At 48.2% G+C, this 13,375-nt stretch overlaps 1 protein-coding gene across 1 annotated transcript in view; it reads right to left on the bottom strand.

The window, feature by feature from the left end:
- Positions 1 to 390: 390 nt before the first annotated feature.
- The window catches only part of LOC135830478 (latent-transforming growth factor beta-binding protein 4-like), a gene marked incomplete at both ends in the record, with an annotated part of 17,509 nt that continues 4,524 nt past the window's right edge, over positions 391 to 13,375 (bottom strand). The window contains 8 exon segments of the mRNA XM_065342727.1: positions 391 to 522; positions 762 to 890; positions 2,080 to 2,208; positions 3,114 to 3,257; positions 7,422 to 7,550; positions 8,330 to 8,458; positions 10,372 to 10,491; positions 11,133 to 11,258. Of these exon segments, the coding sequence (XP_065198799.1) occupies positions 391 to 522; positions 762 to 890; positions 2,080 to 2,208; positions 3,114 to 3,257; positions 7,422 to 7,550; positions 8,330 to 8,458; positions 10,372 to 10,491; positions 11,133 to 11,258 (1,038 nt within the window).

The raw sequence follows: 13,375 nt of genomic DNA, 5'->3' as shown, positions 1-13,375 counted from the left end.
GTTTTTTCGTCTTTTGTTGCCCTGCGCTGCGCGTGGGCCTCGCGCCTTGCTGTCACCAAGTCGTCAAGTCGCAGATTCTAGGACCATTTGACGTCTTCATAAACTGCGTGTGCGCTGAAACACGCGGCGACGCGTGCGAGAGTTGGTCTACGTGACGTAGCTATTTACTGCAACGGACTCCATGTAACCCCCCTCCCGCCGACCCTGGGTACGCGCCTGAAAATGTACACGGTTAAGAGTTGCAAGTTTTTTTTCCAAGTTTCGGTGGTCTGAGACTGTCTGGATAGGAGAGTTTGTAAGTTTTACCTGCTAAGATTAGTCATTCTACAGTATTGGTCACTTTTAGCTGACAACATAAACATTAGCAGGCAGAAACCGGGCAGTACCAACCAGAGCAGAGAGTGTTGCTAGCAGAGGTGTTAGTATAGCCTGAGTTACAGTGGCACTGGTAGCTGCCCTTCATGTTACTGCATTTGCCGTGTGCACAGTCGGGTGGTGACGCAGACGAGCACTCGTTCACATCTGTATAGGAGAGAGAGACAGAGACAGAGTCATCACACATGCACATGCATACAGGCACGTATGTAGGCACGTGATCATACACAAACAGACACACACACACACACACACGCGCAGAATCAAACACAAACAGACGCATACACACACACGCACGCAGACACATACGCACAGCCCCCCCCCCCCCCACACACACAAACACACACAAATTCTCTCTCTCTCAAACTTCTCTCGTGTACCCTTACCTGAGCAGGTCTGGTTATCGACAATGTTAGCATAGCCGATATCACACGCACACACGTAGTGACCAAACACATTACTGCAATGGCCGTTAGCACAGTTTGGCGCTGGGTCTGTCCCACATTCATCCACATCTAACAGGGAAAGACAAACGGAATTTGGAACCACAGTTTGCTTGGAGGGCTTCAAGAGTCGGGCGAGTGGCTTGCATGGGGCACGGGGGCACTTCCACCCCCCCCCCCCCTAAGATTCGACCTAGGTTCAGCATGCACATAATGACCATGAATGACATGCACCAGCCATCCTACACATACACATATGCAGCCGTGCACCCCCCCTCCCCCCCCCTCCCCCCCCCCCCTGAAAGGGTGACCAGCTCCACCTCTGAGAGTGCATGCTGTACGGAATCACAGCCATTCTGTGCCCCGTGAAGCAGGACACAAAGGACAAGTATCCGTTTGTTTACATTATTATAATATTCGAGCTAGGACGTGACGGGAAAACAGGGACAACAACTCCCACGGGATGAACAAGAAGACTGAAAAGACAGGATGCTTAAGACTCACAAGTAGCGTATGCCCACACCACACATGCGCACACGAGAGACAAGAGACAGCTAGCGGAATGTCATAGTGCAGGATAGCGATACAAAATGCCGCTGAAAAAATGGGAGTCGTGAGTCAATCATGTGTCAGTGTGTTGGCAGGGTGTGTGACCTCCAGTGGTATATGGATCGAATTACGTTGATGATTGCGGTTCTAGAACCATCGACATCCCTTGCGCATGTGTTCTGATTTCGAGTTGAGAGAATTCCAAACCGCAGTATGTGTGTGTGTGTGTGCACGTGTGTGTGCACGTGTGATTATGTGTGCGTGTGTGTGTGTGTATGCACGAGCGTGCTTGCACATGTGCGGATGAATACACACACACACACACACACACACACACACACACACACACACACACACACACACACACACACACACACACACACACACACACACACACACACACACACACACACACACACACACACACACACACACACACACACACACACACACACACACACACACACACACACACACACACACACACACACACACACACACACACACACACACACACACACACACACACACACACACACACACACACACACACACACACACACACACACACACACACACACACACACACACACACACACACACACACACACACACACACACACACACACACACACACACACACACACACACACACACACACACACACACACACACACACACACACACACACACACACACACATATAACGCACCGAGGCAGGCGTTGAGTCCATCGCCATAGTGTCCCTGATTGCACACACACTGATAGCTGCCTGCCTGGTTCACACAGTGGCCATGCTCATGACACGCTGGTGCCTGGGCCAGTGTACATTCATTTACATCTACAACAACAACAACAACAACAAAAAACAACCCTCCAGAACCGATCGCTGTAAAGACTCCCCACTGTACAAGTCCCTAGAATCATGTGACTACAATGCCCTCCCTGCTAGCATTCGTGACGTCTCCTCCCGACCTGCTTTGAAACAAGAAATCTGCTCACTGCTGATTAACTCAATCTGCTCCTGCAACGCTCACCCTCTCCCATACTTGTAAAGTTCAAAGTGATGTAAAATTCTTTCCAACTGTTTAACCTACCATCTCACCTTCTCATATATTTATCTCTTATTGGCGATGGTGCCATCGTGAGAATAAAGAATTTAAAAAAAAGACAAACTTTTCTAAGCACTCGCAGGCTCCATAGCAGCCATTTACACAGTAGGGTTGATCAACACATCGCCGGTACGCGCCGGGAGTCACCGGCAATGGACCTATGAGAGTTTTCTGCAAACAGTAGGAACGCTACAACCCCACAAGGATTAAGGCACAAATGCAGCTGCTGAAGCGGTGACCCCTGGTCGGTTTAGCTGCTCTTGCCTCGCCTCCACTGCTTCGGCTGCCATCGCTATGTGCATCTCTGTGCGTTTTTGCCGGAGTTTGCACCATGATTGTTTGTGGTTGTCTTGTCAAAGAAAAAAAGAAGAAAAAAAGGTGAGTAGATCAGACTCACCACAAAGTAGCTAAAGACCGGAAAATCCCATTCGCTGCATCCACGCTTCCCTCGTGCCAAATGGAAATCCATCAAAAATCACGCGGTGATGGATTTTATGCGCGGTCTTTAGCCACAAACGATGGCAAGTTCAGACTTCAAATGCGTTCCCTCCATTTCAGTCAAGTGCACCTAAGCACCTTTTGCACGTATGCTGCCCCCAAATATGGGATCCAGCCAGCTGTAAGCTAGACTTACCTACACATTGGTCATGAATGGGATCCTTGCTGACCAGAGAACTATAACCAGAGTTACACGGACACTTGTATGAGCCAATCACGTTGGAGCAGTTACGAGTCGTGGATTCACATTGGTGTACGCCAGACACACACTCATCGATATCTGCGGGAACACACACAAACGTACACACATGCACATATTCACACACATACAGACACACAGACACACGCACACACATACGCACACACACACACACATTCATCTCTATACTGTTTTTCCTCTTAATGAATTCGATATAAAGATTGGACCGATAATCCATTACCCTAATAATGGGCCAGGCCCGGACATTTGGTGTAATGTAAATTTGAATCGCAGTGAAGAGACCGTTTTTGGAGTTTGGAGTTCAGAAGTGAAGTTTCTTAAATATTAAGATCGGGTTGTACTGTTAAACAGGTTATTTTAGGTGTAACTTTAATTTCGGTGATTTCGGTAGCAAAAACAGGCACCTAAATTTAGATTACAGCAAGAGTACATAACCAAGAGTGTGCAACTCGACGATCCCCCAGCCCACGGCGGAATTTTTTTATGACATCAGTCTTTGGCCGCTGTTTGGCTCACTGATGCCATCATGCGTAGCCAGAGATCAAAGTACAAATAATTTGTACATCACAGCTACGGTAGTCGAAGCAGAACAACGGACGACATATCGATGTGTCTTGAACCTGACGAACTCTCACCGTATCTACAAAACAAGCGCGGGAAAGCACACCCACTTCGTCATGCTTCTGCCAAAGAACGACGCAATAAAAACATTCCTCCGTGGGTGAACCCATCGCAGCTCAAGATAGGAGTTGCACACTCTTGGTTATGTACTCTTGACTACACCTATTAACATGGCATGGGAATGCTGGTCACCCAATTCTATGTTACACCTGAAACCAAGAGTAGATAAACAAGAGTGTGCAACTCCGGATCTCTCCTGCACAATCTGCAGATACCCCGCCCACGGTGGAATTTTTTGTTGTCGTCACCTTTTCTCAGAGAAACGCGCATTTGCCGCAGAGCAGTGTGAGAGCACGTGCCGGGCACCGACCTTGTAGTGTAAACCCCGGCCAAGTGCACGAGCGAAAACTTTCCAAAGGACTCGCAGCGCGTGCGTCGTCGAAAAGATTACGTCAACAAAAAATTCCGCCGTGGGCCAACCCATCCGCGAGTTGCACACTCTTGTTTATCTACTCTTGCTGAAACCCACAAGGTTCCTGACACCTTAATTTTATTAAACCGAAATTTATAACTTCAAATTTCCATGTTAAACTCAGATGGAGAGGCAAGGATTAAAATTCGAAAAGAGGACCAAAAGTTTACAAGTTATCCGTTTTGTCCGTTAGTGTTGGACAAAACGGATAACTTGTAAACTTTTGGTCCTCTTTTTGAATTTGACATGTCTTACAGTATTTAGTAAGTTTAACTTCAAACAACTTTGTTGTCCCTGCCCATTTGGCACGTGTGTGCCCCTTTTGGCACGTTGGTGCGGACCGCGCGCGGACTGCGCCGGTTGGAGATTATCGTACATGTTCTTGTTGTTGTGCGCATGCTTGCATGCTTATCGTGCGCATTCTGGTTGTTTTGGGTGCCTTCTTCCTGAGACTCTCCTTGGAGCAACAATGATAATCTGTCCTCTGAGTGTGGCGTACGTGTGATGTACGAATAAGAGAGTAATCGGAAGGGCTATCGTGCGAGGGAATAACCCCCCCCCCCCCCCCGACGACAACTTGATGGCTTTTTTTCAGTCTAGTGAGATGCTATAGTGCTGTAGAGGACGGATTAATACATCAGTAAATACAAACAATGCATCACATCAACTCTTTACTATGCCTGTGGTCACACAGACGCATCTACACATCCACACGGACACGCACATGTGTGCCCCCCCCCCACACACACATGCTTATCACATGTCAGGTGATGGTTTCCATGGATTGAACCAATCAGAGGCCTTCGTAGGCGGGTGATATAGGCCGATATCACCCCGCCTAGCCCATATCACCCCTGCTGCTCTATATCACCCCTGCTGCTCTATATCACCCCTGCTGCGTACATCGTACCAATTGGTACGCATATACTCGAAATCGTGCTATAAATGCACTCCATATTTAGCATTTGATTGTTCCTGCTAGGCCCTACGCTACAGGCCCTACTGCCGCGCCTACCCCCCCCCCCCCCCATTTGGCCTTGCTGGCGAAAGCGGTGGGGGGGGGGGGGGGGGGGGTCTACCGGGTAGGCTCAGTAGAGCCTGAAACATAGGGCTAGAAGGAGCAATCAAATGCTAAATATGGAATGCAATATAGTACACTTTCGAGGAATGAACCACTTGCCATTTGTACTGATCTACGAAATCCCGTAGACCCGGAAGGGTGTTGAATGTGCAGGACCCTATTGTGTTTTCTGCTATTTCCACTAAGAAATGGGGCCTGAAGGCATTTCATGCGAAAACCTTTTTCTGACAAAGATCTAGCTAGTCATTAGTTCTAACCAAAGTGAAGAAGCTGGAAAAGCGATTGCTGGTCATTGAATCATGACGCGAAAATTGGTCAAATGCGCATGCATAGCACACATTCAACACCCTTCCGGGTCTACGGGATTCTACGGGATTTCCTGGATCTGTACAAATGGCAAGTGGTCCATTGGAATTTAGACTAAGTTTAATAGTAAACAACAATACTTCTGGGTCTGGTCACTTTCGGTATTCTTTCCTGTAAGACGGCTAGCTTTGACTTGGGTGCAAGTGATATTGACTTGGAAGATGCAGAAGTTTTGGATGCTGCTTCCAACTACTTCAACTTGTTTATCTCCGGATGAAATAGCCAACATGTCAGGATTCTCTTGATCATCTACAGCAACTGCGACGCTAGCAACTGGTGAGGTAGTGGAAAAGACTACTACTGAAAAGCGCGTTTCATCAGAACAGCACAGCAGTGAAGAAAGAGCTAAGCGATTTGTGCAAGTGTCTGCGTCAGATCTGGATAGGATACGTGAAAGTCGTGTTCCCGCAAACACCAAACGAGCTACTAAGAACTGGATGCGTGTTGTTGACACTTGGTTTGTGGAGAACAAGAAAACGTGCGACTTGAAAACAATACAAGCGACTGATCTAGCATCTATCCTGAAGCATGCCTATGTTGAAATCCGTCAAGTCAACAAACAGCCGTATTCTAAGAACAGCTTACTGCAGTTTCGGAGTGCCATTCACCGGGAACTACAAGAGCGGAAGCGCACCATCAAGCTCTATACTGATAGGGAGTTTATCGAGGCTAACCAAGTACCTGATGGCTACCTAAAGCAGTTAAAGAAAGACGGCCTGGTAGCACCAACGCAGCACAAGCCCCCCCCCCCCCATCTCCAATAGCGACAAAGAAAAGATCTACAAGCACCTCGGTGACTGGAAGACAAATGCGGATTACCTCGCCTACCTTCAGTGGTGCCGTTCACATACATGTGAACGATGTGAAGGAACTGCGCTGAAGTTGGCTCGTTGGATCGTTTCTGCAATGCAGTGTTCCATTTACAATTTGCAATACTCCATTTCAATCAACAGTCTTCTATTTCCACTCCTCTATACTTTTCCTTCCTACCCTATGCTTTACCTAAGTTCAAACTAAACTCTACTGTTTATTTTATATTAGACAGTGCGATGTGGGAATGTAGTTGTGTAGAAGGAAGAGCGTGAAGTACGGTACACATGGTGTGTAGGGTCATATGGGATAAGACACATGGTGTGTACGGTCATATGTGATAAGTAGAATATCACCCTCGTAGCTCGGGTGATACCGTACCCTCATATGAATCCCTTCTGCTTCGCAGTCGGGATTGATATTCGCCGGTATCACCCTCGTACTCATGAGATATTCTTTACACGCACACCCTTCTCCTCTCCCTCACCTCCCCCCCCCCATATACACACACGCACCCCCCCCCCCACACACACACACGCACCCCCCCCCCCCCTAACACACACACGCACCCCCCCCCCCCCCACACACACACCCCACAAACACACGCACCCCCCCCCCCCCCCATCACACACACGCACCCCCCGCCCCCCACACACACACACATATGCACCCCCCCCCCCACACACGCACCCCCCCCCCCCACACACACGCACCCCCCCCCCCCCCCACCCCACACACACACGCACCCCCCCCCCCCACCCCACACACACACGCACCCCCCCCCCCCCACCCCACACACACACGCACCCCCCCCCCCCCACACACACACGCACCCCCCCCCCCCCACACACACACACGCACAAACATGACGAACCTTTACAGTCGGTTCCAGAAGTAGTGCTGCTGTACCCCGCGCCGGAACAAGAACAAGAGTAACTGCCAATGCTGTTAGCACATACGGAGTTCTGTCCACAAATATCACTGTCTTGACATTCATCAACATCTGCAGGAACAGACAACAGCCACAAACATCACGCTAAAGCATCACCGCTGAAGTTAGTCCACAAACATCACGCCAAAGCATCACCGCTGAACGGTTAGTCCGTAAAACGTGTACCACAGTGCTGGAAACTGAAATCCGACCCCTTGGCGATGTGTTCACATTCTAGCGGTCTCTATTTCCTAGTTTTTACTATCCCGTGTTGGGTCTTTGCAATAATTGAGCCGCACCATGGCAACAGGGTGCTTATGGCAACAATTTCACAAACTCCTCTCCCATACTTGTAAAGTTCAAAGTGATGTAAATCACTTTCCAACTGTTTAACCCACAATCTCACCTTCTCATCAATTTATCTCTTATTGGCGATGGTGCCATCGTGAGAATAAAGAATTCAAAACTGAGCTATGGATACAGCGCAATGGCTGAATTCTCCCTGCTTCTGTTGCAAAAAACGCATTCAAAAAGCTTGATAAATCGCAAGGAAACTAATCGAATTCAAAAAGAAAATGTGCACTCTCATTATTGCATACTCAACTTTCAACGAGTGTTTCTCAGTTTGATGTCGCGTGCCATAAGCACCCTTTTGTTGTGTCGCGGCTCAAATATGATGTGAGCGCAGCGCACCGCTCAGGGGTCGGATTTCAGGTGCCAGCACTCTACAATCCTAACTTAGTCAAAATAGACAGAATGGCGACTATGAAGTTGCCGGTGGTACAAGGTGACCACACTGCAGATGTGGAAGCTACACCTCTGCTGCAGTGCACCCAGTCCCCGCTGCTCACCTCGACATGATTGGCCGTCGCCCTGGTAGCCAGCAGAACAGTTGCACTGATACGATCCGCGCGTGTTTGAACAGACGGCGTCGGCGTGACACGGGTGAGGCTGTGATGCGGGCGAGCATTCATCAATGTCTGAAACAGAGACAGCACACCGGGAAGTACAGGGACGTCATACACGTGACGACCAGTGCGCCCATGGCCGAACCAGTTCTCGCCGCCCGGGATTAGCTAGTCCGCCCGGAGCGCCTGTAGAACGCTACTACGTGCCCTGTTGGCCGAAAAATCAAATTCTTCGCTCGTGGGGAGCGTGCGACCCCCGACCCCCGGTCATACCACTACAGCATGCCATGTGACGCCACTGAAAAAAGCCCATTGCGCAATGACAGAATTCGTATCGTCAACACCCCACAAAGCCACCTGGACACGGTCGTTCCGGAATGCTGACCAGTGCATTCATGTTCCATGGTCGTGTGCGGGGTGTTGAACAGTGCATTGCTGATCCCAGCGCACTGGGCTTATACATGTGCGCTGTAGGTTTTTCACAACACGGAGGCTCCACTGCAGCCAATTCATATTACGATCAGAATTATTATTTTACTCCCTGATCAAGCCTCAAGGGCGAAATTTGGAGATTCCATTTCTTTTGAATAAAATTTGCAGCGTTAACGGTTTTTGTGTAGTGCTGGTGACTAATTGAAATATGCACTGTAGGTCAACGAATTTTCGGCGCGTTTAAATCTCGACCTCCGAGGGCTAGACACCACTTTTTGGCCACACTAGAATCTCAGCCTGCACTTTCCCCAGCGTGAATATTTTGTCGCCGTCATGCCTTGGAAAAAGAAAATTTCAGCCGCAACGCATGTTAGGCCTTGAAGGCCGAAGAGCGAACACGCTAGAATTCTACCATGCACATGATATACGTATGTACCCATTGGCTCAAGTATACACAGCCGGTTCTGATGATTGGCTCAATTCAGTTGCCATGACTCTCAGACTGTTTTTTTAAACTTTTTTTTTACTGTAAACACCGTCCTACTGGAAAATATGTGGAAAACAAAAAGAGACAAGGAAATGAAGAAAAAAAGTTGTTCCAACGAAAAACGTTCCCGCCCTTGTGAACTTGTGTCTCAGGCTATTCTTCGTGGGTTGAGCCGCACGTTTGCAAATCAACGGCATCCCCGCTTTGTTTAGGCAGCTCCGCGTGGAAAATAATAATGGTTTGGGCTACGACCCTGAACCGCCAGTTCCTATGCACCAGATTGTACTTGGTGGGTAGAGAAGGAGACTCTGAATCTCAAGGCCCTGGGTTAGAGGCCCTCGTGGGGCGCCAATGTTGTAAAAGAAGGCTGCACGAGCGGGATTCGGACCCAGCACCCCTGTCTTTCAGGAATGGTGCCCTACCGATTAGGCTACCGGGGATCACCCACCCACATACAAACAAACACACACACACACACATACATGTACACACACACACACACACACACACACACACACACACACACACACAAACACACACACATGCACACACACACACACACACACACACACACACACACACACGTGCACAGACACACACACACACGTGCACAGACACACACACACACACACATGCACAGACGCACACACACATGCACAGACACACACACACACATGCACAGACACACATACACACATGCACAGACACACACACACATGCACAGACACACACACACATGCACAGACACACACACACATGCACAGACACACACACACATGCACAGACACACACAGACACACACACACACGTGCACAGACACACACACACACACACACGTGCACAGACACACACACACATGCACAGACACACACACACATGCACAGACACACACACACACACACACACACATGCACAGACACAAACACACACATGCACAGACACACACACACACATGCACAGACACACACACATGCACAGACACACACACACACACATGCACAGACACACACACACATGCACAGACACACACATGGTTTCTTTTTTGTTGCACTGCGGTGTAGCTTACCATCACAGTTGTCGCCATGGTAACCAGATTTGCAAGGACAAGAGAAGGTGCCATCGCTGTTGACACAGTCAGAGTTGGGTGAGGTACAGACTGATGGTGTGCTTAGACATTCATTGATATCTGCAAGAGAACAACCGGATGGGCGGAGGGAGAGAGAGAGTAAGTGAGAGGAGGAGGAAGAGAGGGAAAGATTAAGAGAGGGAGAGAGATAGGGTGTGAGTGAGAGAGAGGGAGAGAGAGAGTGAGTGAAAGAGAGAAAGTGGAGTGTGAGGGAGTAAGTCTAAGAGAGAGACATTAATGCTCTGGCAGTCGACTTTCCCATTACATTAACACAGAGATGCCAAAATGTTGCCGATCAACAGGCTGTTGATTGTATAGCAGCTAGTGTCTACACATACCTCACAACAACACACACCTCCTTGCAACAACACACACACATCCTCACGACACGTGCCTCCTCAAAACAACACGTGCCTCCTCACAACACCACACGCCTCCTTACAACAACACATACCGTCTTTTCCGGAGTATAGTGCGCACTTTAGATGTGCTATTTTAGGCCCTAAATCGCAGGTGCGCACTATGCTCCGAATATGAAATGCATGTACTTCAATGAAGATTGAAGTGCGCACCCTCAATGAAGATTGGGGGTGCGCGTTATACAAAGGTGCGCACTATACTCCGAAAAATACGGTACCTCCTTGCAACAACACACATACCTCCTTGCAACAACATACATACCTCCTTGCAACAACACGTACCTTTGCAGTACGGCCCCTGGAAACCAGGTTTACACGGGCATGTATAACTGCCAGCGTTGTTTGTGCACACAGCGTTCTGGAGAGCGCACGGAGACTGTGACAGGTCAACCGCACATTCGTCGATATCTGGGTGAACACCCCCCCCCCCCCCCCACACACACACATACACACACGGACACCCAGACAAAAAAAGATTACACAAGGATTAATGCAACCAGCAAGAACACATCATTCTGCCGGTTGTGATATTCTGAATAAACCTTTGTCGTGACTTGCTGTCAGAATTTCTTTTTAATTTGTTCTGTTATGTTGGGTATCTGACTATACGCTGAAACAAATCTTACTCTCTGATGTAATGCATCTTACTCTATGATGCAATGCATCCGGCTGTATGACGTAATGCATTTTATTCTATGACGTAATGCATCTGACTCTATGATGTAATGCATCTGACTCTATGATCATTTAAATACCGTATGCAACACAACAGAATCCCCAATGCCAGAGATCCCTACTGTTAAGAGTGCATGAAAACCAGAGTGTGCAGCTTGGGGCCTTTTCTACTATGGGTGTCACGGCGGAATTCCGTGATTACATCACATTTGGCGCAGATCTGAGGCGGGAAATGGCGTAGTGCGTACAACTGAGCTGCAGTTGTGCAGAATGAGACCTGCTTGAATCCTGCTTGTACGCACTGCAGCACTAAAATGATGTAATCACGGAATTTCGCCGTGACAGCAACCCATCCCAGCTGCACACTCTGGTTTTCATGTACTCTTGCCACTGTTCCATAACTCTGCATGCTCGTGTAGCGACCACCCCTGCTCGTGCACTTCAGTAGTCATGAATCCCTGCCCACCTCATTCTTCCCCTCTATCTCTCCTCTTTCACACTTTTTATCTCTTTGTTGGCCAATGGCTATCGTGAGGATAAAGATTTGAAACAGCAACAGACTGTCGGCAGTAGGCACCGTCGCTGCTGATTACCGGACAGCACTATGCATGCTAGTGGCATTGAAACCGAAACCTTTGGTCAGTAGAGCCCCTGGCACCTCACCATCACTGCTGCCCAGTGCAGCTCCTACTCGGCAGCTGTTTGTTTTCGTCCACATATTTATTTTACTACAGTCAGTTTCAAAAAGATTAGCAATCAAGTTTGGGTCTTAAAAAGTATGAAGATAAGGGAAATTTGGACAATAAAGTACATAAAACGGCTTGTTAGGACATGGCAAATTGTTCTGTGAAGGTTTCAGAACAATTGGGACAACTGTTAAGGAGTTAGTATTTCGGCCAGGTTTCTGGCCTTTTCCCATGGTTTATAATTTGCCCTGGAAGCCAGTATCGATTTGTTATCAAAACCCACGATTTATCCCTTCCTTCTCGGCCTTGTGGTTATGAATGCTGTCTGCTGACCATGAAGTAACAGTTGTGAGTTCAAATCTCAACAAATCTTCAAGTCAAACATTTTTTCTTCATTTTTCCATTGTTTTGGTGATCACGCTGCACTGGTACAAGACAAAGAAGGTGGCTGCACCAAACGACTTGTTGGAGCTCACGTTTCCTGCCGAACTGACTGACACTTCACTGGCTCACGCCACGTGAAGTTGTGAACACACACAACACTGAAACCGTGTGAGTGAACACAGAAGTCATTGCGCTGTGGCTACGTGTTGTTGAATACACCCGCACATCGATCGATCAATTTCTGTTTGAGAATTATTTTAGTATTTGAAGATCGCCAATTTATTTGAATTAGGAGTCAACGCCGTCTTCTATCAGCTTTCGCAGGCGTCTGCTTTTCTCAAAATGTCGTCGAAGTCACACGGATAGCTTTGCCTTTTCAAGGCCTTGGGAATGAGTCTGTGTCGATGCCGTTTTCGTCACATCGTGAGAGTAAATTGCATCCGCGGCAGCTCAAAGAATCTATTTGGTCACAAAACGGACGCATCCCGCTCTTCAAAATTTATCACACTTTCGACATGTCCTCTCTGACTCCATATTGATGCGAGGAAGAACTCGTTTGTTGTAAACCAGACGAACATGTACGAGTACCGACGTCAGTGAGTTGTCATTTTTCATGCTTTCGCGCGGAATATTTCTTCGAGTTCACAGTGTGTTTTTCCAGGCAGCGCTCGAGCGCTCATACGGTAAGACGGCAAACTCCCCGGGCGATCGCCAGGATTGCTAATCTTTTTGAAACTGACTATAGTTGGGGTTGTGAATAATAATAACAATACTATACAG

Source organism: Sycon ciliatum, unplaced genomic scaffold (assembly GCF_964019385.1).
Source record: "Sycon ciliatum unplaced genomic scaffold, ocSycCili1.1 SCAFFOLD_2077, whole genome shotgun sequence".
Taxonomy (NCBI): Eukaryota; Metazoa; Porifera; class Calcarea; order Leucosolenida; family Sycettidae; genus Sycon; species Sycon ciliatum.
The sequence above is the reverse complement of the archived record's forward strand: the minus strand, read 5'-3'. Positions and strand labels throughout refer to the sequence as shown.